This window comes from Seriola aureovittata, chromosome 3 (genome assembly GCF_021018895.1).
Source record: "Seriola aureovittata isolate HTS-2021-v1 ecotype China chromosome 3, ASM2101889v1, whole genome shotgun sequence".
In the NCBI taxonomy this organism is placed as follows: Eukaryota; Metazoa; Chordata; class Actinopteri; order Carangiformes; family Carangidae; genus Seriola; species Seriola aureovittata.
Window position 1 is genome coordinate 15,729,080 of NC_079366.1, and position 26,835 is coordinate 15,755,914.

The following is a 26,835-nucleotide window of genomic DNA, read 5'->3' on the forward strand; positions in this document are numbered from 1 at the left end:
AGCCACCCCCTCTCTCCCACTCTCCCTCTCTCTTTCTTCTTTGTCTGCCTCTCTCCCTCTCACCCTCTCTCTCTCCTTGTTCCTCTCCCGCTCCGTCTCTCTACCCTCCAGTCCTCTCCCGCCAGGGCTTGTTGAGCGGTGGGCCAATATGTCGCTCTGCCTCTGCAAATCTAATTGGAGACAGGCTTTCACTGGCATGACATGGAGATGAGTTGCCAAATCCTTTCAGCCCTCCTGCTTGAGGCTCGCTCGCTCCCCTCAGCCTCAGCTCCTGTACATTACTGCACACTGACGCAGCAGCTGCAGCCGCAGAGGCAGGCTCAGCGGCGTCTACGCACCCAAGAAAGTGTCCGTGACAATCTGAGCGAAATCAAACGCACACCCAGTGCTCACTGTCCTAATGGGTTTAAATCATACGGCAGCTGCTGACGCTTCACTGGCAGACATGTTTCATTTAGATATGTGACACTGAGAGGGAGAGACGTCAGCACTGTGGGGATGGAACTGTGAAAAAAAAATAGAAAACTCTGTGTTGTATTTACACAGATGAGTGTGTGCATTAACATACTGTGTATTTCTGTCATCTGCTGGGTCTCCAGTGAGTTCACTCAGAGTGTGGAGTCATCGTCTTAACTGGAGGTTGTACTCGCATGTTAGGCAGCAGCACCTCGGGGAGCGGGAATGAGACGTGGAGCTTTGTGTTACTAAGCTAGTTCTCTGGTGCCATATCTGTACAAAGGTTGAATACTGCTTCAGAAGTGATTCACTCCTCTACCAGCCTTTTGTTTTGGGAGGGGGGCTAATTCACACAACTAACTGTTGCAGATTCAGTGCCATTACGCTTAGACTGTTTTGAGACTCCTACACCTGTAACACCAAAGCAACGTTTGATGTAACTCAGGAGAAAAAAGAAACTGTGGAAAGATGCAAGAGGGGAAGTGTGAATAGCGATATAAAGAAATAAAGACTATAACTGACAATAACACATTCATTGGTTATGACCTGCCACAGAAGATAAGAGATTTGAAAGTACATCAGTCCGCATGTTTTTAAATGGGATTACAGCTTTTTGTGGAATTTACATGGACTCTACGTCTGAGCATAATAAACATATTGAAACAAAAAGAAAAAGGAAAAAAAGAGAAAGAAGCTACTGAATACCCAACAAACTTCTCTACCAGTCCTGTAGGCTTTATTGATCAAATTTGTTTGACACACAGCAAACATAATCACATCTTTACCACATAGTCAGATAGCCCGTTGAACATTAGCAGGCTAAAAACACGTACTAAAATATTATATCCCAAAGCAGGTAGTGGGTTGTGATGGAGGGATTTCAAACCACACACAGTCTGCCGTGATTATACACAATCATACAGGCTGCTGATTTTGTAACTCTTAGTATTTGCATTTTATATTTCATTGTATGAAATGCTATTAGATTGAATCATATTTTGCAATGTGATCCTTTATCATCCTTTATCAACTAACTACATTAGTTTGTGGAGTAACAAGTTATCTGGATGCTGTTAGAGTTAAGGATAACATTAGCTGCTACTTTTTATGGATTTGGCTAAATTTGAAAGCCAACCCCAGCTGAGATCCAAGATAGTGTTACGTTTTACCAAACCCATTGTTATTCCTCATCGTAAAGGTTTTTCTCTTGTAACCTTAAAAGTGAAAACATACAGTTTGGAAATACGAACATGTTGGAAACACCTAAGCTAAGCAGCCAAACAAGGTTATGTTAGAATTAAATAACAGTGTGATCCTGCATTTTTCATTATCATACTTGCAATTCGAGAAATAACTAGCTCTGCGCTACATCACAAGAACAAATGGAATGAAATGGACATACAGCTTTAGCCTCAGTTTCTTTAAGCATGATTTCATGTATGTATATATATATATATATATATATATATATATATATATATATATATATGTATGTATGTATTTATGTAAGAGTATATTCAAGAAACGTAAGCAACTGGAAATGAGACGGTGCACTTACTGCGACATGTCATCACAGCAATAAAAGCCCTGTAAAGAAATAAAGGGTTTCTGTCCACTGAAACACTAGAAGGTTTTTAATTTGAAATGGTTACACAATGTGTTGCGTTTGTATGAACATGTAATGCAGTAGCTTTAACACGGCAAACAGGACAGACTCAAAACAGGGCTTTGTACAAAAAAAAACGCTACGATCAATTCTACATATTATAAATAAAGAACTCTGATACAAGCCTGCATCATATAAAAGTCTGGAGTTGAGGTTAAAAAAAAGGCCCAGGTCACTTTTGAGGAAGTACACTAGTTGAAAACTGTTGTGGATCCCAGATGGAGACTGTGCACTGTGTGAGACAAAATAAGAAAGATATTCTGTTGCTTCTAACTTTCTCTCTGAGCGATTATTTTACAAGCAAATATCGCCGAAATCACAGCACAGCCTTTGTCTTTAACGTATGTGTTTGGTGTTTTTGTCAGATGAAGTTGCGTTAGAAAAAATAAGGATTTTAGCATCGGAGAGCTGTTGTTTACAGACTGCTGTTCCGTTGTTGGAAACAGAAAAACATGTAAATGACACCAGCTTTATTGGGAATTTGGCTGCATTAAAATATGTGAGCACAGAGAGCAGGAGAGAAGCAAACAGATAAAGGGCGACGTGATGATGTCAGTTGTTTACAGTGATTCCACAACAGTTTTCAACTGTGTCCTCAATTTCACACATTGACCATACGCGTCCCAGGCTTATGCTGGGTTTTGACCAAGTCTTGTTAAAAGGTCCTTTATGCAACAGCCAGAGAGACATGTTCATGCCTGTCCAGCCTGCAGTCCCTCTACTCATTTCAACAGTGTCCAACCAAATCTGACAGCACTGATTACAAAATTTAAACCACCTCACAGATTGTAAATTGTGACTTATAGAAAGGAGACACAAAAACAGAGCTTGAAAATGAGGTGACAAACCACTTTCTTGGGCTCATGGTAGAGAAGTGCATGATGTGAAACGACAGGCAGGTAAGCAAGCGGGCAGGGAGGAGGCTCCAGTAGTTACACACACAGACTGCAAGCCCCCCATCTCCCGCCCCCCTGAACACTTTACACCTCTGTGATATGAACTAATGGAGCGGCAGGACATTATGTAGAAACAGAGGACAAAGAGGAAAAAGATACGGTGACAGGGTCAGAACAGAACAAAGAGAAAGAGGGAAAAAAAGGACACTAATGCCAAGTGAATGAAGGACAGAAATTAAACAGGGATGATTAGGGTATGAAAGAGGAAGTAGAATGAGATGATGATTAGCCGCAATCTTAGAAGGAGAGATTGAAGTAAGTAGTGCCCTCACAATCCCTCTGAATGGCAGGTTTGGTCTGACAAGTGATTACACTGCTCTGAGCCCACTTTTAGAAAGAAAGACGAGGAGAGGGAGCGATACCAAGACAAGGAGGGAGTTAAGGTTGAAGGGGAAATGGATACTGTGTTAGTTAGGATGTAAGAGGAAATGAAAAAAAAAAATCCAGTGGAGTAAGAGGTGGCATCTGCACAAAACTGTAACATGACGAGTAAAAGTGAGCTGACGAAAGTCTTACACTACATTAATGGGTCAATTTAAATATATGGTATATTTGCCCATTCACCTCTCATGGTGTCTGACCAGGCAGATAGTTTTGATTTTATTTGCCAAGTTTTAGAGATATGTGTGTCTGAGCTTTCTGTACACCTATCCCCCTAGAGGTAAGTGGAGCATCAGTTATGGGGAAAAGCATTGAAAAATTACATTTAAATAATTCAGCAGCAACAATGTCTTCATTAGTCAGGATAATTTGTACAGCAGAACAGTTTTCACTGAAACCACGTTCTGCAGACATAGCCAGGATTTCCGAAACCTCCCTCAGACAGTTAGGAGGCAAAAAGAATGTGTCCATACTTTAAATTATTTGGATTTTTCATATTTCATTCATTGAGTGAACTGTTCAATTATACATGAAGGTCTAAATGCTGTTTCAAAGCTTTCTCCTCATAGCCAGGATTAAAATTCTGGTGGAGAAATGCTGAAGCATGTTATCTGTGCACTAGTTTGCTGGCATAAAAGTAGTCAAATCTAAACCTGTTGAACCTAAGAATACTTATAAAACTACCAGCATGTGTAGTTATTGCAGAATTTAAACTCCCTCCAGATACATAAATGAATTGTGTTAACAGTCAGTTAATTACCCACAGTGACCAAGACATTGTTTCTGAGAAGAGATGTTGCAGTTGAATTTTTTAAGTGCAATTTTTCAGTGCTAAGAGCATCACAAACTAAAGTCTATTCACCTCCATTTTACAGTGAGGTGGAGGCAGAAACTTAGAAATATCTCAAAACTTTGGCAAATAAAACCAAAACTCAGTATCTGTATGGTGAGATACCATATTTTTCACACACAACAATTCCCATGAAAATCAGGACGGTGTATGTGGGATTGATTTGAAATAAATTACAGTGCACATGTTCTTAGTAATGAAGGAACCTGTCACCCAGAGCAACAGTGTGAGTCACTGATACATTTTGAATCATTTTTGAACAATTGAGGTCTGTGACGGAAAAGCTATATGAAATTTATTAGTAGAATTAAGTTTTTGATCTTTTCATGGGGTTTTGTTGACAATAAGAAAAATTCAGAATATCACCAGCCTTATCCTTTTTAAGACAGGAAGGGGGTTTCAGTGTGGTGAACAGATGGCAGTATGGATACTGGAACGGTTTGGAGGAAATAAACTGGATCCACAGATGGAATAATAATGTCAGGGTAAATCATATGTACAGTAGCACTCATTTTTACAATTCATCTCAAACTCAGCATTTTGAAGCTGAAACGCTCAAACAATGATGGGTCGTGATGGAAGGGTGAGGTTAGAGGTGAATGGTGCATTAGCTGTCAGTCATGCGTGAGAGTACCTTCATTAACTCCCTGAATCGAATGCAGTGTATTTACTGTCGGTGTAGGTAATACGCCAGCCTATATACACACACACACACACACACACACACACACACCCCTTATTTCCACCGCTGCCAATCCCTCCGCCATCACTTGACACTGCTATGTTATAACCTCATTACAGTGAAAAGTAGGTAACACATCATTTCTGTCCCTGTGGGTAGAAAAAAAGAGGAGGTAGGGGGGGAGATGGGCTTTGATGTAGAGTGGAGGTAGCGCACCTAACCCGAGGAGTGCTCAGCCTCCTGCATGACTAACATGTATGACTGATTGCGCACGTGGATGGATACACGTAGTTCACATATGTGTATGCTGGCACATGGACATCAGTGCATGCAAGTGAAAGTTATTCCAGAGGTCACATCTAAGCAAATACTGAAGAGTGAATTTTTGAACTTTGACTTTCAATTTTAAGTTTTAAGTTTTAATTCTAAGTTCAGTACAAGTGAGTTAAAGATAATTGATTAAAAAGCATGTAAAGTAATCTGTGCTACTGTGATCTATGGAGGATCCTAGATTTCACCTCGATCACATTCTTGATCTAAACTGAAAAATTAGAAAACAGAAATGGCTATTACTGAAAAGAGTAGTGTCATTATTGGGAAATTCACATATTTACTTTTATTGTGAGAGTGAGACAAGAAGATTTGGTATCGATCACACGTCTGCGTGTGAAGTGTGGAGCTGGAGTCAGAACATGTTAAAGCTCGCTAAACCAGCTGTGTCCTGGCACAGTGCCTGCTCACAGATCGCATCATCTCTGAGCTGAGATGTTGCAGGGCAGAATTATTTATATTTTATGTTATACCCTGTTTAAATAAGTAAGCATTGAAAGCATTATTAAGTGTATTTTGAGCCATGCTAGTGATGTGTATTTGTGAAAAACTGAACGTTTCAATTTCTGCTCTTTAGAAGAATGACCTTTACTATAGTATCTCAAAAATGTATTCTCCCCCCAAAATAGATTTGGTTTGATAATTGTTTAATCATTTAAGTCATTTGTTAAGCAAAAATGTAATAAGATGTAGTAAGATGAATATCTATCTAGTTTTTCATTGTTGGTTGAACATCACCTTTGTCTAAGGGAAATTATTTTTTGCTATATTGTGATTAATCAATTAATAGTCAGAATGATCAGCAGATCAAAAAGTGCTAGTTGCAGCCCGCAGGGGCGTCGTGTGGCGTAGTGGTCTAAGCAGACGCCCCATGTGTAGAGGCCACAGTCCTCGCTGCAGTTGGCCCCGGTTCAAGTCCCGCATCGGACGGCCTTTACTGCATGTCATTCCCCCTCTCTCTGCCTCCCCATTTCCTGTCTCTCTCCACTATCCTGTCCAATAAAGGCACAAAAGCCCCAAAAAATATATACTTTAAAATAAAATAAGCAATCCACTTTCATCTTTAGCATACTTGAAATTATTTTTAATGAATTTAATAACTTTGGCGACCCCTTGAGTTTTCTTTTCCTCAAATGGACAACCTAATTGAATCCAATACTTTGGTTTATGACTAAATACCTGCAAAACTAATGACATTCCCATCAGCTGTACTTTGCGTTTAGTGGTAATTAGCAAATAGTATTCAACTCAAAGAACCGCTGTGCCAAAGTACACCCTCACAGAGTTGCTAGCATGGCTGTAGACTCCTCACTCCTTCCAGTCTTTATGCTATGCTAGGCTAACCACGTCCTGCAGCTCTGCTCTTCCCATCTCACTCTTTTCATATTTCCCAAAATGTTGGACTATTCCATTAATCCAAACATTTTCTTGAGCGACATAGACTATGAAACAGTGGCCAGTGTTTAAGCTTGACCCAACGCCTCCAGTCATCTCAGTCACTTTTCAACAGTAGCCCATATTTCACTCTGGACAAACAGAAGACCCCAGACACGATGCTGTTCTCATTACAGCTCCTCTAGCATGTCGCCTCTGGACACTAACGTTTGTGAATAATCCATCTTGACTTCTATGTCCCGATGAGTTGCTTGGCCCGCCCTTGACCAATCCACGACACGAGCCATCAGGCTCCTGAAGCTCCAAGAGCGCTTCTGACTACGTCTCTTCCTTCTCTCTCGTTGAAGAAAAATGTTTTGACAGAAATGTCTCCGGTAGACTGCATGAAATATCATTGAACCAGGTGGCCATCTTACCTGTTGGGCTGTCTGTAGCATACTAGATGTGCTAAAATAGCTTTGTCAGGGCTCCTCGATAATGACTGAGTCACCTTGTCTGGTTTTGAATATTCATAACTATTGGGGGGAAAAAACTTTTTGACATTGCATGGGAGTAAAGGTCTAGTCAAAACATCACATGTACAGTATATAATTGAAAAAATGACATATTAATGCATATTCTTTTGTACAGTTACAAAGCATGAACAGAGAATACACTCCGAGCTACAAACAGGACTATATTTGTTTCTGAGGCTTGTAGTAGCTGGACACACTCCATCATCATCTGTGCCCTACCTTCCAGATCTCTCTCATGCTGCATGACTCATGACCTTGTTTGCTGATCGGCTCCATGTCTCTGGTTTCCAGGACGACCACTCCATGTTTTTCCAGTTTGGTCCGTCCATCGAGCAGCAGGCCTCCGTCATGTTGAACATCATGGAGGAGTATGACTGGTACATCTTTTCCATCGTCACCACATACTACCCTGGCTACCAGGACTTTGTTAATAAGGTAAATAAGCAAACAAACACTCTAAAATACAATTATAAAATATAAGTACAAACATGTAGTTTATGCACTGTACATGCCAGTATATTACCATTGATCTGTTGCATTATCGCTGAGGTATACCACTTGGCAATAAGTTGAGGCTAGACTATTACCTGCAAAGATAAATGCATTCTTTTGATAAAAACTGACCCCAGAGGCAGCAGGACACTTAGTACTTATAATGCTAATGGCCATAAACTTTTTCAACCATGAATACAAATGAGAGATTCACTTTTTCTTTGGGTCCCAGGAACATTAGGTATCATTACTTTTGTCTTTTGGGGAACCATTATAGGAGGCCCTGACACTTCTGGTAGTTTTCATGTTGTTTCTTTTTAGTTTTCTTCATTATTTATTTTTTGCAGTTTATGTAGCAAGGCTATATACAATTAATGAAATGATCCTAACAAAAACAGCTATTTCTGGGAACATGATTGTCTGGTTTTAAGATAAGGTTTGGCAGAGCCTGATACAAGTGGGTAGCAAGTTCCATTTTCTGATTGCTTTAATGGAAAGGCAGATTGGCCAAACATGTCCTTTTGAATGCGGCCACTCACTGAAGCTTCAGCCTCCTTATCTCCGGAGCTGAAAACAGACTCTTTAAAGCGGATGGTATGAGATTCTGAAGAACTTTGAACATCAGACACACATCTGAAAAGAATAAAACAGTTATTGAAAGTAAGCTAATATTTCCAAATAATAATATCGCAGCAATGGCAGTGTCTCTCCTTTGGTGTTAAAGTAACAATCTGGTTTTAAAGAAAAAACATGTTAATCATATAGATGGAGGTCGTGAGTGAGGATATCACCCATGCTCCTCTGAGGTGCTTTACACAGTGAGCTTTATGTTGAAGGAATATAATGTATAGACTCTCATATCAACTGGGATAGTTTATCATCCCTACTGTATATCTGTGAAATATTTGAAAATATTTTGAAAACAAACAATTCAAAGCCCCAATGAATTTAGTAGCAAGAGAAGCTTAAACCAGTTTGCATTTGTGCCAGCATCATAAATCTCATTCCATCCTACTGTCCTCTCAAAAGCAAAAATCAAGCATATATATAAAAAAAAAAAAATCCAGGATTTCTTTTTCTTCGTTCAATATAAAAGAAAATGAGTGTTGTAATAGCATATAGTACACAGAAAATGCTTTGCTTTGCCTGTTATTCAACTTATATACTGTAACTCCCTTTGAATCGATTCTCTATAAAAGTCAGGGATCCACAAATCTAAACATAGAGACAGCCCTAAAATCACTTCTTGCTGCACTACGTATTTATCTAAAAGCCATGAGGTGATGTGATCTGGGATTACAAGTGCCCAATGAAAAATAAAATTGACAATATCTCCATGATAGTTTCATCTGCGTGTGTGTGTGTGTATGAGGATATAGCTTTAAGATTTGGGAGAAAAGATTACCTAATCTCGCTCATGTTACATTTACAAAAAAATATCGACCAGTGCTTCCTACTCCCAAGAGACGTGTAAAGACAGAACAGTTTTGCAATCTGGGAGCTGGAGGAGGAGACATCTCAGTCGGTTTTGTTCCAGTATCTCTCCTTAACAACTCCACTGAATGTGTGCAGCCTACACTTTTTAAAATCACATCTCCCTTTCCTATCTAGGTCCGCAGCACCATCGAGAACAGCTTTGTGGGCTGGGAGCTAGAAGAGGTCCTCCTACTGGACATGTCCGTGGACGATGGAGACTCCAAGATCCAGAACCAGATGAAGAAACTGCAGAGTCCTGTCATTCTGCTTTACTGCACTAAGGAGGAGGCTTCCACTATCTTCGAAGTAGCTCATTCTGTAGGTCTTACTGGCTACGGCTACACCTGGATCGTGCCCTCGCTGGTGGCCGGAGATGCAGACCATGTTCCCTCTGTCTTCCCTACAGGTACACCCAAACACCAGGGGCCGGTTTCACAAAGATTGACTTTTGACTATCTATCTGATCTAATGAAAATTCAGACTTCAGACATTAAATTCATCAGTTGCACAAAGCTGTCTAGTTCCTCACTATCTTAACGTAGGACTAATTTGCTATCAATTCTGGGAATGTAAGACCAAGCAACCGTGTCAAATGCTGAACTCCGTTCACGCTAGTAGAAAATGTTTGGCTTCTGGTAGAATTCAGCAGTTACAAGGACATTTTACTGGGAAAAATTCAGCGAACAGTAAAATAAAAAATTGTCCTGTAGCATAAAGTTTCAGTGCAGAGATGCTGTGTCTTCTTACAGTGCGATCACACATGTATCTGGCCTCTCATGAATCTGTAGTTCTAGAGGTGTGTTGTGTTGAGCGTGTTTCGTGCATATCCTGCTCTGATTGGACAATTGTTTTCTGAGGTATCCACTGCTGCCAGACACTGCTGGCACTGCTGGCACTTTGTTTCCACCCATCTGTTCATGTCCTTTTACTTGTTAGATGCCTCGTTGAGAATTGGGAAGCCATGAGACTGTGATAATCAGCTTTTCCTCCATTTTTTTGTAAAGTCAAACAAATTTCAGTAGTGAACAACTCTGTGCTTCAGTATCTGCTGGAATCAAGATGATTGCTCGCACTGTGTCGCAGGATATTTGCATAAAGTTGAGTCTTTCTCAACTTTTCTCTGTTGTGTAGCTTGGTGCTTCTCACAAGTCTCAGTCGAGCTCAGCGGGGGGCACAGGGTTGCAAAGCTGAGTCTTCAGTATTCACAGCTAATAGCAGCCTTCGCTGTCCCACGTTTTTGAATCTGTATGTGTGAACGGCTTGTTAATGTGGTAAAGGTTCATTGGACAAATGAAAAAGATGATGATGTCCTCACTGCTGTATATTTCCAACAAGTTAGAGCGCTCTCTAAAAATTCTTTCCTTTCTCATTACAGAGGTTTCCATCCACTTGTTTTTATATACATTTTAAATTTGAGCCTAAGAAACTATGTGGAAAATTTGAGGAAATCTCGGAAAAAGTTGATGTAGAGATCAAGAAAAGGTGTGACAAAGTGTGATGGAAACACACTTAGTGAACGACATACATGAAGCATGTGACTTCAATGTCTGCTGAAGCCTCTTCTCTACTGAAGAGACGAAAAATGGTGGCAGACGAAATCAGATCTGTGTGGAGTGATGAGGAGACTGTTACTATGGAAACATGACTGTTAGTTGAGAGTTAGTATAGGGGTCAGGTGTCTAACATTTTGGCTTAAAATAAGTCAGTCTTTCTTTTTCCTAAACTTTGTCAATTGCTTTAGACTAATCTAAGAGCAAAAATGGATCAGTCGAAAATATCTTTGTGAAACCAGCTCCAGATAAGTAGGAGGTGTTATTACCATTTCTGGGTTTAAATAGAGATTTCAAAGTATCGTACCATTACTCACTGAAGAACCACAGCAAATTAAAAATCGCCAAGTTTATCAAGTGCCACATGTTAAATTTTTAAACATTAAGTCACCACTGCCAAATTAATTGTGCTACTTTATTGATAATAAACAAATGAGACCAACAGACCTCTCTCTCTCTCTCTCTCTCTCTCTCGCTCTCCTTTCAATCCACTGGTATTATCAGCAGTCTTCAAAATGAAGACCATCACTTTCCATAAACCCTTCTGCTTCCTTTTGCACCTTGGATCATGTGATTTTTGTTTTTTTGTCTTGGGACGGAGATGATCAACATACTGGGAGTGATTTCCTTTGGCCCGTCATAACTTTATTAGACATGACTACCTGCCATTGATACCATTGATGATAAAACCTGACAGCTTCAGGAGCTGACAGCTCCTGATCTGGAGTGATGGGGTCTGCATTATACAGTTATAGTTAGAGCTTTTAATAATGTATATCTTTGGTGCCCTTTCACAACATCGACTGCTTTTATCTATTGTATCTATTTGAATTTTATTCAAGAACTGTATTGCCAGAGTCATCATCCCATTTTCATTTACTGAGGCTATCTTGTGACTAGACAAAGGTTCAGAGGTCAAACCAGAGGTTAAACCAGGATCAAACTCATGTTAGCAGCTACTCATTGAGCATCATACATAAATCTATATTGCATTATTCTGTGGTATGTTCTCAAAAAACTTTGTATTGATATGTGGGCACCAGTGACAGATGGGCTTGTTTGCATATATGCAAATGTTCTCCTAGTGTATTTTCAGTATGCTGTGCCAGTCAGTGGTAAGCTGCATACTAATGTCTGTTAACCTCAGGTAAGTAAGACTCTAATTTGGTGCTCTTTTGTAATTTTACATCCACTCCTTATGCAATACCTCACATAAATATGAGACAAATGTGGGATGACAAGGTTTACGTTTTTTTATTGTGGCTATCAGTTCTAATAATAGTCTGAGCTTTGGCCTCACTGGAATCCATCATTAAGAGAATTCCCAGTGATGTTGTTTTGAAAATGTCTCCCCAGGGCATCGGGTCAAGCAGAAAAAAGACCCCTTTGTCTCTCCCTCGCACCTCTCCTCTTATCGAGTGAGTTTGAAGCTGGCCATTTAGACTGCAGAGCATTTACTCCTGTAGTTCCATTTGCTTGGGCACCCGATTTTAACGTGTGTGAAACCATAAATGGCAAAAAGGTTGCCTGAAAATGCAACAGATTTAAACATAATCCAAACCAGCGACGAAAAATGACCCGAAAACACAGTTGTTTATGGGTGTGAGAAATGGATGTTGACATTTGATAGCCAGCAGTTCCTCATGCTTGAAAAGTCAAGCATAACAAAATGAGCTGAGCGATGACGGATGCTTATATTTAGTTATTTTTTTTTATGTGTTTCAACCTGTCTGAGCATTTTTCTTTTATAGCAACATAGCAGGGTAAATAGCTCCACTCCGGCTTGGAACAAATTAAAATATTGTAGATATGATTACACTCTTAATTTTGTCTCAATGTTTTGCCACTTCTCAGCGTCCTCTAAAATGCTTTCATTTTTGTATATCTTTTCCCCCTCCGGCTATTTTTCATTGCACTCTGCTTCCCCATTTGTATCTTCCCTCTCTTTCTCACACTTTTCTGCCTCCCTCCCCCTCCTTTTCATCTTTCTACATATTTCTTTCTACTACTTCTTTTTCTTGCCGCTTTCCATGCATCCCTTCCTCTCACCTCACTCCATCTCTCTCTTTCCCAGGGCTTATCTCAGTGTCATATGACGAATGGGACTACAACATCGAGGCCAGGGTACGTGATGCAGTGGCTGTCATTGCCACGGCGACCTCCACCATGATGCTGGACCGGGGACCGCACACCCTGCTGAAGTCAAGCTGCCTCGGGACACCTGACAAAAAGGGCTCCAACACCGGCCACTCCAAGGAGATACTGAAGTGAGTCAATGATGGGGGGGTGTGTGGTGATTGGAAAGCAGGGCAGAGGGGCTGGAATAGACAAACATAAATATTGGTAAGATTTGGATTTCATGCCAATGCGTTGCACACAGGGCTGTAGTATTTAAATGGTGGTGTCTCTTTTTCAGCCTTTACAACACCAAAAACACAAGCAAAAGTATAAGGAATACATTGAACTCTGTGTATATCTGTGTGCCAGGCTAACTAACTTAGTGGTAACCTTGCAGTATTTCTAAAGGCTAGGGGCTTGTTATTTAGTATAGTTACAGGTTACTTAAAAAAAAATACCCCTTAAGGGCTGGAACATCCATCATTTGGCAGCCACAGTGCCAAATCAGAAATCAGAGTAACAATAGCAGCTCAGTGTCAATCTTTAAATGATTTGGGGAGGTTTATACTCCAATAACTTTGGCCAAAGTTGTGTTAGTCAGCGTTAAAGTTTGCCAAACTTGGTTCTGGTTTCTGGTTGGTTCCACTTCTTTAAAAGTGCTTATGAGATGGTCCCCACACCTTTCTGACATCACACTCTCTTTCTGACGTGAAACTGACAATCTAACAATCACACCAACTTCACGCCGTGACTGGCCAGCTGTTAACAGCTGAGAAAGTAAGCTGATCTTCTCTTTCTCGCTCTCTTTTTTTTCCCCCATTCCTGACACAACTATTTCTGTCCCTGTTCATGTGAACAACCCAGTGCGGCACTATGAATGTCTTCCACTGGCTGAAAATGTGCATGTTCTAAGTTTTAAATGATGCCATGTCTCCCTCTTCTCTATGACGGCTAGTTTTTCAGTCCGCAGGTGTAATCAGGTGTAAACCCCTTTGGTTGAATGAAACATCGAAAATAGTCAAAAACATTCATCACAACTTCATAGAGCCAAATGTGACATCTTCACATGTCTTGTTTTGTTCAACCAAAAGTCCAAATACCCAAACAAATGTAGTTTACAATGATAAATGACAAAGAAAAGCAGGAAATCCTCTCATGTGAGAGTCTGGAATCGGACATTTCCGAAAACGAAGCATTAAAAAGTCAGCTGTAAACAGAGTTTTCAACCAAAGTTTAAGCGTAAACATTAGCTCACGCTAGCTACAACTGGTAAAATCTGTCAGCCGCTAACTCCACTGTTGTTGGATGTAGATGAGAAGATCTAGGAAAGATGAGCTGTCCTGCTGAAAAAAGCACAGCAAAAGCAATGAGCCATGTTCACCTACTTTTAAAAGGTTTGAAATTTCTTTTGGTGCAGGAAATTGAGCCGGGCTTCTTGCACAGTGCAAATATGGGCTGGAGCGGATGAAATCGTTTTTTTAATTCATATTAGTCAGAGCCAAAGAAACTGGCAGGTAAAGCAACAAAAATAAACGTAGTTTGGTTTTTAGTTGCTGAAGCACAGTAAAAAATATCACAGGGCGTAAAACAAGAACAACTATGCACAAATACACACAAGCATTAACAATGTAGACACCCTCCCTGAGGAGAAGCGGAATTTGTTTAACCAGCCAATAAAAACTTAAAACACAAGATGAGCAGAGACATTAACTCTCAGACTTATAACAACATGTCGTCTTATCTTTAGCTTAACCCAAAGCCATCTTTAAAGGAAAGCATCCTTTTTTTTCCTCTTCCTCTGAACCTCCTTGTTTTGCTTTTTGGCACATTACAGAACAAGCAGGAGAATTGGTATTCAATAATTAATCCCCATTTAACTTCATAGGGCATGCTTTTACTGTTCACATTGATCAGAGATTCCACAGCTAATTGAATGCTTGGGGACAACCGGATTAATGAAAAAAGAGCCAAAGAACAACAGTGGGGTTATCGCTAACATACAGAAAAACACGCATGCAAATACGCGCACGTGTGCACACACACACACACACACACACACACGTGTCGTTATAGCATGACATTTAACTGCTCTTTAGGGTTTAGTCCTATAAAAGCTTAGAATTACTCATTCCATCCCTTATTATATATACAGTATACAGAGCCTTACAAAGCGATGCGCCTGCCTTTCATCTTCATCTTTTTCTCTTTTTTTTTTTTTTTAGCTAATATTAAATATTTTCTCTTTTTTGTTTTTTGGGGGGTTTTTTCACGTCAGTTTGAATTTGATCAGTGTGATGAACTAGGGAAACATTATGCAACCTCTGCTGCCACTACTGCATTAATCTGCAGGTTGTGGTTGATGTATTACTGTAAATTTTGGTCTTGTCTTTACTAGTGTTTCTGTTTTTAATATCAGGAGCACTTATGCGTGCCGTCTACGATTCTGCCACCAACAGGACTGAGATAACAATAACACTGCAGCCATGAATATTTCAGTCCCCAAAGGGCGCTATCAGATACAGGGAAAGCTCTCAATCTTCCTTCAGGCACACACCTGGGATGTTGCTTTGCTGGGTGTGTGTGTGTGTGTGTCTGTGTCTGTTTGTGTGTGCCTGTGCCTGTGCCTGTGTCTGTGTCTGTGTGTGTGTGTGTTGAGATTGGTGTTAATGTGTGTTTTCCAACCAACCATTCCTTCTCCATTCGCCTGAGCGAAGGTAGAGATTTAGGATTGGTGGATCTTGGTTGTGACCCCAGAGGCTAGAAACAGCCTCACACACAAACACACATAATTCCACCTATTCCATCCCCTCGCCCCCAGAGACTAAACCAATAATAAGGCCATATGTCTCTGTGTGGTCCTGCATAGCTACAGGCCACAGTGGGCTGCATGCATGCTGGATTAGCATGCCATCCTGTCAGCGCTGATGGACGGAGAGGCCTCAGTGAGTCACGCTCTCAAATTAGTTTGGGGGCTCCTTGACCTTATGGGGCACACACACACACGCACAAATAAATACATGCATACACCACAAGCACTCATGCTTCAACACAAATAAGCAAACACACACACAGACACATACTCAAAGAAGCTCTAGAGGCCATCCATTGTTTCCTGCCTTACGGAGCGGACAGGAACACTGGGATAATGAGAAAATGTTCTCCAAGTGGTTTTGGATGAGGCGCCAAGGGGCTGATTTGTGTGTGGATGTTGCAGGGAAAGGGATGTTTTTTTGGGGGTTTTTTTATGATTTGTCTGACTCTGTGTGCGCTTGCGTTCAAATTCCTTCTCAAATCCCGGTGCTGGCATACACACCCGCACCGGTAGATATGATGTAAGAGATGATTAATATTTTGCAGTCTGTTTTCTCTTTAATGTGATCATACGAGACATTTGTCTTCATGTCTGCGGGCTGGCTGCGTGCGCTCAGTCCGAGCCTTTCAGTAGAGCTCAGTAGACAGCCTTTTCTGCAGGCCATCTGACACTTGTGCTGCCTCTCATGAATGTTACTCTCATTCTATTTCACCTATAAAGTAGTTTTTCCTGCAGCGAGAGAGTGGTATTATTGCATTTCTTAATGGGCACAATAAAATTGTCTGTCTAATAAATCCAAGCTCTGTTTATTAGAAGATGAGCTGGCCATCGCGTTGTGCTTTCGGGCATCTAGAGCGCAAATGACCGTGTCTTGTCATAGACCCTTCCTTGACATGGAAGTGGATCAGAGTATCAGTTTACACATCTGTGTCACATGCAGGTTGTGTCCTTCAGTTCCTGCTTCTTTTCTTCTTCTTTTTTTTTTTTTTTACTTCTCTTTTCTTTTGTTAACCTCTTTTCCACCGAGGTCTCTGTCTGGACTGTGTGGATACCTTGCCTTTTGTTCTTGAATATTCTCTGCTTTTCTCCCCTTTGTTCTTCTTTCTTTGCCACCCTCCCACTGTGATGCTCCTACACCAGTCCATTCTCACCGAAAAAAAGCTCTTACAATTACATGAAGCTAAGACGTTGAGTCGGAGAGCAGTGATGGCTCTTTTCCACCCCCCCACTTCCCTTACCCTCTCTCTTTCTTCCTCTGTCAAAAACTGTTGATCCTAATTTTCTCTGTACAAATACATTGTAAGGAGGGAGGATTAGTGCGTTTAAGGACAGGATTACTTATATTGAGCATGAATTCAATTTCGCTCATTTAACTCTGTCAACTCTGTTCTTTCCCTATTTATGACTAATTCCTTTGAGGAACATTAAAATGCCATAGAAGTAACCAATCAATATTTCACATGGCCTTTTACTTATTGGAATTTTCACATATTGAATCAGTGAACACGGCTGCACATCTGTATGTGCTGCTCACTACATGTTCAGCGCCATATGTGAGATTATTACATGATTCACTGTTAATGACCTTTATTTTATCATGATTATTTGTAATTATATAAATTCACTTTTTAATGACCCCAAGCTTATTTCTATGTTATAGCGCTACTCAAACAGAAGAGGGTGAGGGATTTCCAATAAGTTTTATTTTAATTGAAGTGACAACAGACAAACTGAATGAATTTGTATCATAGATTTATTCAGCACTCATTCAGCATGCCTGACTGTTACTGGACTTTTGAGACCAATATCAATATGATTTAAAAAGGGTTATAAAATCAGATAACACTATATTGGGTGACACAATTTTTTTTTATTTGGGCTGCAACTAATGATTGTTTTCATCATCATTAATCTGCTACTTATTTTCTCGATTAATATTTTTGTTTATAAAATTGAACAAAAAAATCATACACACACAATTTCCAGACGCCAAAGTTTTCACTGGCATTATACAAGACCATTTACTGTTATATAGGGCAGAGAAAAGCAGCAGATCCTCACATTTGAGAAGCTGGAAACAGCAAAGTTTTGGCATTGTTGCTTCACAGAAATTTCTGGATTATCAGTTAATTAATACAGATACATTTTTTTGATGGAGTATGATTAATCGACTAGTGATTTCAGTTGTAGTTTTTACATACACACATAACCTCACATAGCGTTTTTGCTAATGTTAAACACATCTTTGGCATTATTTCATGTGGTTTGGGAATTTTGAGTTTTATTGCATTCATGTATGAATTACGTTATGTTGGGTGCAGTTAAGATAAAATGGATGACTGTGGCTGCATTAAATTCTGGTATATTGAGGTTGTTGTCAGATGATAAATCATTGTATCTTTTACTTTTATGATGGATGTCTTTGTGTAGGCTCGTTAAACTTTATTGCAAATTTGTGAGTGCAGAAATAAATATTTGCTGTTTGATTCTGGAAGACTGACACCAAACATTTACTTTGAAATAACGTTGCATTATCTTTATTTTTCTCCCAGGAGTAAGAAAAATACACAACAAACCCTAATTTGGCTTGCAAATGTTCTGTGCATGGCCAATAGCTATTTTTAATATTGAATGAACTCTTTTTGGGTTGACTTAAAGCAGCCTGCAGCAGTGCTGTACTAATCACATGGAGCTAAGATGTTCATTCAGGTTTGTTTAAATGTTAGCTAATACACAATTATGAATTTAATTAATATATTTTTAGCTTGAGCTGCTTTGAATCAACATTTTCTCTAAGTTTACATATTTTAGGCTAAGTCCAACCACTCACTGTATTTTCTGCTTATTATGAAGTAACACAAGGCTCATACAGTATTTTCAAGCAGTCAGTTTTTTTTTTACGTTGTTGGAGTATAGACAAACAAATGCACTATTGAATCCAGGCTTCTTAAGAAGTGGTGTCAGGTGTGTGTGTGTGGCCGAGATAAATAGTCCTATATCAAAGGAAATGTTTCCCTTGCAATGAAAACAAAAGATGAAGAGTCTCTTAAGCGGTTGAAAGAATCCGTTTATAACACATGCAAAAGGTTTCAGTCATAGTACCATCGTCAGCACAACTTACAAAGCATGTCATTCTGGAGACTTAAACGGGTTATCAGACAAACAGAGGCCAGTCAGGAGAAAAGTAGTTGTTGGAGTTTCCCCGTTGTGTTGAATTATGCCTTGGCCACAAGTAAGATAAGATCATCAGAGGCATGGACCACTATTAAGAAATGTTAGAAAGTTTTTCTCTCTTTTTGCCAAATTGGCTCCTTAACTCTATAAATATGATTTTTAGTTATGACTAAAATGTTCTCGTGCTGTTAAGGACACGTTCATCCCATTTAATTTACTGTACTTTTACTTTGCAAATCAAATCGGATAATTATTATTATCACTAGAAAAAAAACAACTATGTATCAGTATGTGATGTTTGTAGGCAGTGTCCTTGTCTGTTAAGTGCTTGTTCACATTTTAAATGAGAGTCGGCTCTCTCTGATACAGTGCTCCAGACTCCACAGGTAGCTGTCTGATGTCTCCTGCTCGACAGGGGTCCTCGTGGGCCCAGATCACATGGAGCTCCTGGACTTACTTATTAAAGGCTGGCGCTCAAAGAGACTCTGAGCCTTACATCTTCCCTGTGCGTAGTCCACAACACTGTGTGTATTTATGCTGTCAGAGCTGTGCCCCTAGCAATGAACAAATCAATAAATAAGCAATTTTTTGAGTGAGTACATTACTGAAACTGCACATCTTTTTTTTTTTAATTCAGTTTAAAAAAAAAAATTCTAAGTAAGTTATTATGAAGTTATTATAAGTTTGATAATATCTGCAGTCACATGATGACTGCCATTTTGAAACTGAAAACACTAATGTCATATGTTGAAAAGAAATACAATGGGTAACTGTTTGCACTTGTCTTTTGTGTAAAGTGGATGTCTGTTAAACACTGTTATCCTGCTGTGAACTGAAATATTGTGGGCTTTAATTGTATTGTAACCACACGTAGACGCCTCGACAGATTTGTTTCCGGACTGAATCTTGAGAGGCACAGATCTCACACCATATGTACACCGCATTACCATAATTTACCATATTCTGTAGTTGTACATATTGCACCGTCTCATCGCACAGTCACCGCTCCTAAGCTACAGGACTTGTGATGTATAGTACACATTTCATCAGTAACCGGTGACTCTTCAGAGGCAGGTCTTCTGCAGTCATCCCAGATTATGAGTCATCCGCCCAAACCTGATACAGTATGTACATGTGTGTATGTGTGTGTATATGTGCACTGCTGACTTCCTTCCACACACATATGTACACAGAGCAGATACAGTATATACATATATATATATTTACATCCCTGCATTGCAGCGACAAGAGAATTTGTGACCCTGGACTGTTTCACTCAGAGATAAAAGAAAGTCATATCAAATGGCTCTGAAATACATTTGAAGAGATTTGTGGGGAAAAAAAGGAGTGGGGGGGGTGGGGTGGATTTGGGCTGGGGGGTTTGTGTCCATGCCATTGATGATTCAGTGTCTCTGTAACTAAAAAATAAATTCCCCTCACAGCCAGTGATTAGTTGGGGAACAGTTGGTGAGCGAGGCGCACACAAGCGCTGCATATGGCTGCGATGAAGCCGCATGAGGTTCTGTTAGTAGCTCATCCCAGTAGTTTTTATTTTTTAATTTTTTTCTTCTTCCAGCAGCGTCAGAGGGGAATACTGACATGAGAGGGGATCAAACGGCACATAAAAGCTACATCAATAGTACAGGGCTACAAAATGATAAACAGGGCAGGTTCCTCTGCTGTAAATTCACAGCATGCAGCAGTCTTTGTAAAGGTACAGGTTAAAGTACGGACAGATGAATCCTATTGATGTAAGATTCGACGCGCTATTCAGAGATGAGATGGAGAGATTGATCTGAGAGTGAAAGACAGCATGAGGGGAAGTGGATAAACACTCAGTTTTAGACCGAAAAATACTCCTTTTCTTTCTGTCGCTCTCTTTCTCCCTTTCAACCAGCCTCTCTTGGGTGAGATTACTGTTCCCATGGCAACGCAGCTGATTGCATGAAAATTGCTGTGGTTGTGGGTGCCATGGCAACACATTACATTACATTATACTGGTGTTAAGAGCCTCCCTTGCATCCCTTGTGTTGCGGTTTTGTGTACATTTAGACATGTCGCCCTGTCATGATGACACACACACACAGGGGCCACTACTGGTCACATGGGTCGTCAGGGTGTCAGGACAGCAACAAGTTGGACCTCGCGAGCCTCCGCCCACACCGCCTTGATCTTTTTGGTTCCCTATTCAAACTGAGATTATACTTAGGAGGCTAATCCCATGTTACACGCGCATTACAGCACTTTTAGTTCGCTAGCCATCCAATGTGCAGCAATAGGCATTTCATGGAGGCTTGAGTCATATTATTGACTTACTCCAAGCATGTAGCCTACTTAGGGGTGTGTGTGTGTGTGTGTGTGTGTGTGTGTGTGTGTGTGTGTGTGTGTGTGTGTGTGTGTGTGTGTGTGTGTGTGTGTGTGTTGTGTGTGTGTGTGTGTGTGTGTGTGTGTGTGTGTGTGTGTGTGTGTGTGAGAGAGTGTGAGTGAGTGTGAGTGAGTGTGAGGTGGGATATAAATATAGTCGAAGACATTACAGATAGAGGTACTCAGTGTTCTAGTAGGAGGTACTTGCAATACAGTCTTGGGTTAGTTTCAGGCACATTGCTCATCTGTTGTCTGCATTTTTTTATTCACTTGTGAATAGATTTATTGTCTTATTTTCACACTGTTGACTTTGTTGGAGATGATGGCAGGTAAAATTTGCTCGGCAACTCTTTTAAAAAGTCTGCACACAGCAACACACACACACACACACACACAGCCCCTCACTCCTTGCATTCAGACAAGATATTTATTTCTCCGGTGGATTGTTTCAGAGGCAGAGCATCTCCATGGTGATGGCAGCCCACAGATCAGGACAAGGAAAAGTGAGGGAAGGAGGCGGCAGATAGAGAGCGAGAGAGCTGATTCCAGCTTATCTGCCACTGCTCTGCACTTGTTGACACACATATAGGCTGATATGTATTCACACAGACGATTAATACACTCTCTACTCCTTCCCTGCTCTTGCACCTTTCACTCCTGGCTTCTTGATGCTCTCCTCTCCCTCTCTGCTCTCTCTTACTCTCACAGTGTCCTTGTACTCCTTTATATTTCTTAGTCTATCAGGTGCCATATATTTTACCAAGTCTCAAACTGAGTCATCGTTATATCGCCATATTTCAGACCAAGCAACCTTTACAACACTGAGTCAGTGAAGACGGAGAAAAGCAGCATTGGAAGCAGTCTCCTTGTTTTTCTGTGCTTCTGCTTTTTCTATTTTCATCTTCATGCTTCATAAATAACATGCATGCATACACACACACACGCACATGTACATGTATATATAGTATATAGTATATAATATATATATATATATATATATATATGTACACGCATGAGAGTTCCTCTGACAGGTCATTCCACAGTCGAGGTGGTTTAAGATCTTTAGTTCTTTGTTCTAAATATTTGTTCTATACATTTTCTAAATATCCAACGGTGTCCTGCCTTAAGACTTCAGACTTGCAGAATTAGTATCTTCTTATAGGTATAACACAGCCACATAATAAAATACATAGTAGAAAAAATGACAAAATACAAACTAAGAGAGTAATCAAGAATCAACAAAGCAAGTGTGTTGAAAAGGGTAATGTAAAACCTGTGGGTGTCAGATGAATATACATATACCAACACATTTCAGAAAAGGACATCACTACTACTACACTGCCAAGTGTTTGAACTTAATATTTGACAGCACTGAGTCATCACCAATACCAGCCGGGTACACTTTGTGATTGAGATGTTTTGGTTCGGTATTTCAATGTTCAAGACATTTGAGAAAATTCATAAACGAGGGTCTTTTTTTTCATGTATTTCTCCCACGACCCCATCTCACTATTTCAAACTGTGGGTATGCTACACTCATCACATCTGTTATCAGCTTATACAGCGGTAACAGTGCTGTACTGGTACTCCTGTAATGCTTTGTCGTAGCCCTTAAAGCTGCATTAATCAATACTTTTAAATTAATGTCGAAGAAAGTGATGTTGTGTGATGTTAAAGGTGTCGCTATGATGAAATATCACCTGACTCTGCAGTTCTGCTCAGCTCTACAGAGGGTTTTAGCATCTTTCAGCTCATTGTTTTGGTTGAAGGCCTGCAGCTTTACTGTTTGTGCTCACTATCACTTACAGAACAGTCTTTTTGTTTCATTATATATTGTTTCATCATTATATAGCAGGCAGACAGTTGGCGACTAGCTGGTGAAAATAGTGAAGCATTTAGCAGCTACAGAGGCCAGATATTTCCTTCGGGAGTTGATAGAGAGCCCAGTAGTTGGTAGAGAAGGGGCTCAGGGCTAAAAGACAGTGACTGGATGTCCAGTAAGATGGCTCTAAATGAATGTTAATGTGTCTCTGTGTCTGCTTGTATTCACAGCTTGTTGTACTGCCCCCAAGTGGCCTAAAAATCAATTAATGCAATTTTAAGTTTCTTGAAGGGGCTTTTATTTATTTATATCCATGATCCATCTTTTAGCCTGAATCACGAGTAAGTGTAAATCCTGCACATTTTGTTTTCAGACCAATAGACATATTGATAGTTGTAACTCAGACTTGATTTGTCATTCTCAGGTACATCATGAATGTCACATTTGAAGGCCGAAACCTGTCATTCAGCGAAGAGGGTCACCAGATGTTCCCCAAGCTGGTCATCATTCTTCTAGACAAGGATAGACAATGGGACAGGGTAAATATCTTCTCTCGTCTTCTCCTCTCTTCTTCTTCTTCTTCTCTTCTATTATGATCCCCTCAATCGATCCTCTGCTTTTTACCTGGTTTGTGTTTTTTCGCCTTCTGTGATGTGTCTGTCACTCACTTTTTGGTTTGGAGTGTCTCCCTGCCACTTGAAGTGCCTGTTACAGTAGCCTGTGTAACTCACAGCCCTCCTCCCACTCACGCATGCAGGTTGGCAAGTGGGAGAGAGGCTCTTTGACGATGAGGTACCATGTGTGGCCTCGCTTTGAGCTGTACTCTGCAGCGGAGGAGCGGGAGGACCACCTGTCCATCGTGACTCTGGAGGAGGCGCCGTTTGTCATTGTGGAGGACGTAGACCCGCTCAGTGGGACCTGCATGAGGAACACGGTGCCGTGTCGCAAACAGCTCAAACTCAGGTGAGGATTTAAAGTTTGATTTGGTCAAATCTGATTTTTTTTTTTGTTTGTTTAATATATGTATATATTGCATTTGTTTATACTGTTTGAATCTAGGATGAATATTGAAGAGTCAAGTAAAATAGAACAATTTCTCAAGAACATATTGATTTATTCATGTAACCTTCTGCTCGTATCCAAAGTCATTTGTGACACCTTAACAGTTATATAAGTTAGGTATAAAAACCCATCAAACACCAACATCTGCATTTGTGGTGGATGCAAACAAAGGACACAGAGACATGGATCAATGGATGGTTTGGCTTCGGTTTTGTTCAGTATTTCCCGATCACCACAGCATGCTGTAATGATACTGATTCCTGTGTTTTCTTCACTGGATTTTGAAAATATAACCTATTTGGTCCTCTCACAATCTCTCAGTGTCCTGTGATTACCTTGACCCTACTCTGCTAACTAGATCATTGTCTTGGTTTCTGTCACTGTTTTCCTCTCTCCCCTGCCTCTTCACCCTGACCCTCTTGCTATCCACTTCTCCTTGGTGTGTGATAATGAATTTTCATCATTGGCCTCCTTTTCTATCACTGGCCTACCTGAAATCTCCTGAGGGCGTCCTACATCTTCTGGCTCAGTGGTTTTTTTATTGACTGATCTTTCACCCTGTTCGTTCTCCTATTCCCCTTTTTCCCTCCTTCTGTCCGTCTGTCTGTCTCTTCCTTCAAAGACATCCTCACAGACAGCTTTTCAGGGAAAGGCAGCAATATGCCACAGAGGATATGCAGGATTTCTCTGCAGCCAAAAAATACTCCATGAGCCAGATGCACGGAGCTGTGCAGATTTGTCCTTGTATGCACGAAAGCAAAAATATGTGGACACATCCTTTGTGCCAGATAGATAAACCCATGTGTTCACATTATTCCATGTTCTACAGTGCATTTTATCTCAGTAATCATGAAGGTTGTTCACTTGCAGGAGCTGAATTCATAATCCCGCGATTGTCTATAAATGTAGGTTGACACACCCTTGTGTGAATACAAAACACACTAAAACAAACACATTTGTCCTTGGTCTGGCACTGGCAACATACTCTAACTGTGCCAAAGCTGCCATTGTGTTGTTACCCACAGCTGTTATGCACCTGTATCTGCTGTGAGCCAAAACAACCCACTGATTGATGACTCGCAGCTTGTTAAAATTTGTTACTCGATGTGCATTATTCTTATTCTTAGTCGCCCATTAATGTATAATTGAGGTGACAATATGTAAAACTGTTTACTTGTGCAAGAATAAATTGGTACTCATAGAAATGTCGATGTTAAAGTCTGCGTGGGACTTGATGTGCTGACAAAAGTGTGGCCTTCTCTTTTCCACACTGCAGTATCACTCTACTGTGTGTACACAGAGAGCAAAGCATGCCTGGAAGTATGGGCTGGCTCATTTTGTTTATTTAAATATCAGATTTTTACCAAAGTGACAATCAAGTAAAAATGTACATTGTAATGACCCAAAGGTGATGTCTTGTTTTGTCTAACCAACTGTCATACATGACAAAGAACAACAGCATATCTGTGTATTTGTTACCAATTAATTGTCTGACTCCAGGTGTTTTCACTGACCAGTTCCTGGTGTCTTGTGTGTTTTAATATGTGCTAATCAGTCTGGTGTAAGAGTTTTTGTTTGGCATGAAAACCTGAATTCTCAGCACATCTTTGTTCTTGTTTTTTTATTTCAACCCTGCTGCTGTTCTCTTTGCTTTGAATCTGCCAGTTTAGGTATTTGTACCTGAACCCAAATAATCTCAGATTGTTGAAGCTCATCTTTACCCCCCCCCCCCCCCCCCCCCCCCCCCCTTCTCCTGCTCTTACCACCTACCAGCAACCAGACAGGGGATTCAGGGATTTACATCAAGCGCTGCTGCAAGGGTTTCTGTATCGACATCCTGAAGAAGATCGCCAAGACGGTCAAGTTTACATACGACCTTTACCTGGTCACCAATGGCAAACACGGCAAGAAGGTTAATGGGACGTGGAATGGCATGGTCGGAGAGGTAAAGAAATCTCTTTCTTTTACACACACAACACCATCACTCCATTTATTGCACCTTTTCCAGGTAAAGTACTGGCTCTGATAGTGGCTGTTTCACTGGTTTGTAGTGGGCAGATGTTTTTTCTGAGATTCATAAAGTATAGAAAAAGATAGAATATCTATAGGATATGAAATGTGGATGTTTTTGTGATAGGCCAAGCCCAACACCATTAAGAACTGGCTTTGCATCAGCTGTAAACTGCTTAAAATACTTATGACAGTTTGTCTGATTTCGTACAAACCTGCTGGCAGATCAAGTGATCACTTATTTCACATCAGGCAGATCACTGGAGTCTTTGCCATACAACTGAACCATTAAAGTTTCTTAATCAGGCAGTATACTGAAAATAAAATATTAATATTTTTTGGGTTTCTTTGACATGAATCAAGACCAGTATAGTGCACCATTTAGCTCATGTTGTAAGTGGTGTGTCAGTGGTGGCATACAGTTTCTCTACCACCAATTAGCTTTTCTTAAGAGCTTAGTGCATTCAGCATGTCTCCCTGAAGACATGCAACACTATTTATAACGACGCAGTGAAAAAGTGGTGGTAAAAATAAAAAGCTGCTTCAAGTGGCAGGATCAAATTTAACATCTGTTCATTTGTGGAGTGAGAAGAGACGTTTTCTCAGTATAATTTATACTGGGCATACAAGTATTAATTCGGCTTCCAAACTGCATTTGTTTAACGTGGCCTGATGGAAGTCATTTGAAAATTTGTAACACTGGCCAGAAACTTCTGGGAGAAAT

The 26,835-nt window shown here is 40.3% G+C and overlaps 1 protein-coding gene across 7 annotated transcripts in view; it reads left to right on the forward strand.

The window, feature by feature from the left end:
- grin2bb (glutamate receptor, ionotropic, N-methyl D-aspartate 2B, genome duplicate b) overlaps positions 1–26,835 on the forward strand; it is a 93,009-nt gene that overhangs the window by 45,563 nt on the left and 20,611 nt on the right. For all 7 annotated transcript variants that reach the window (XM_056372542.1, XM_056372543.1, XM_056372544.1 and 4 more), the window contains 6 exons: positions 7,523–7,666; positions 9,335–9,605; positions 12,824–13,016; positions 23,464–23,578; positions 23,797–24,002; positions 25,875–26,046. In XM_056372542.1, coding sequence (XP_056228517.1) covers positions 7,523–7,666; positions 9,335–9,605; positions 12,824–13,016; positions 23,464–23,578; positions 23,797–24,002; positions 25,875–26,046 — 1,101 coding nt within the window. The remainder of the gene's footprint in view (positions 1–7,522; positions 7,667–9,334; positions 9,606–12,823; positions 13,017–23,463; positions 23,579–23,796; positions 24,003–25,874; positions 26,047–26,835) is intronic.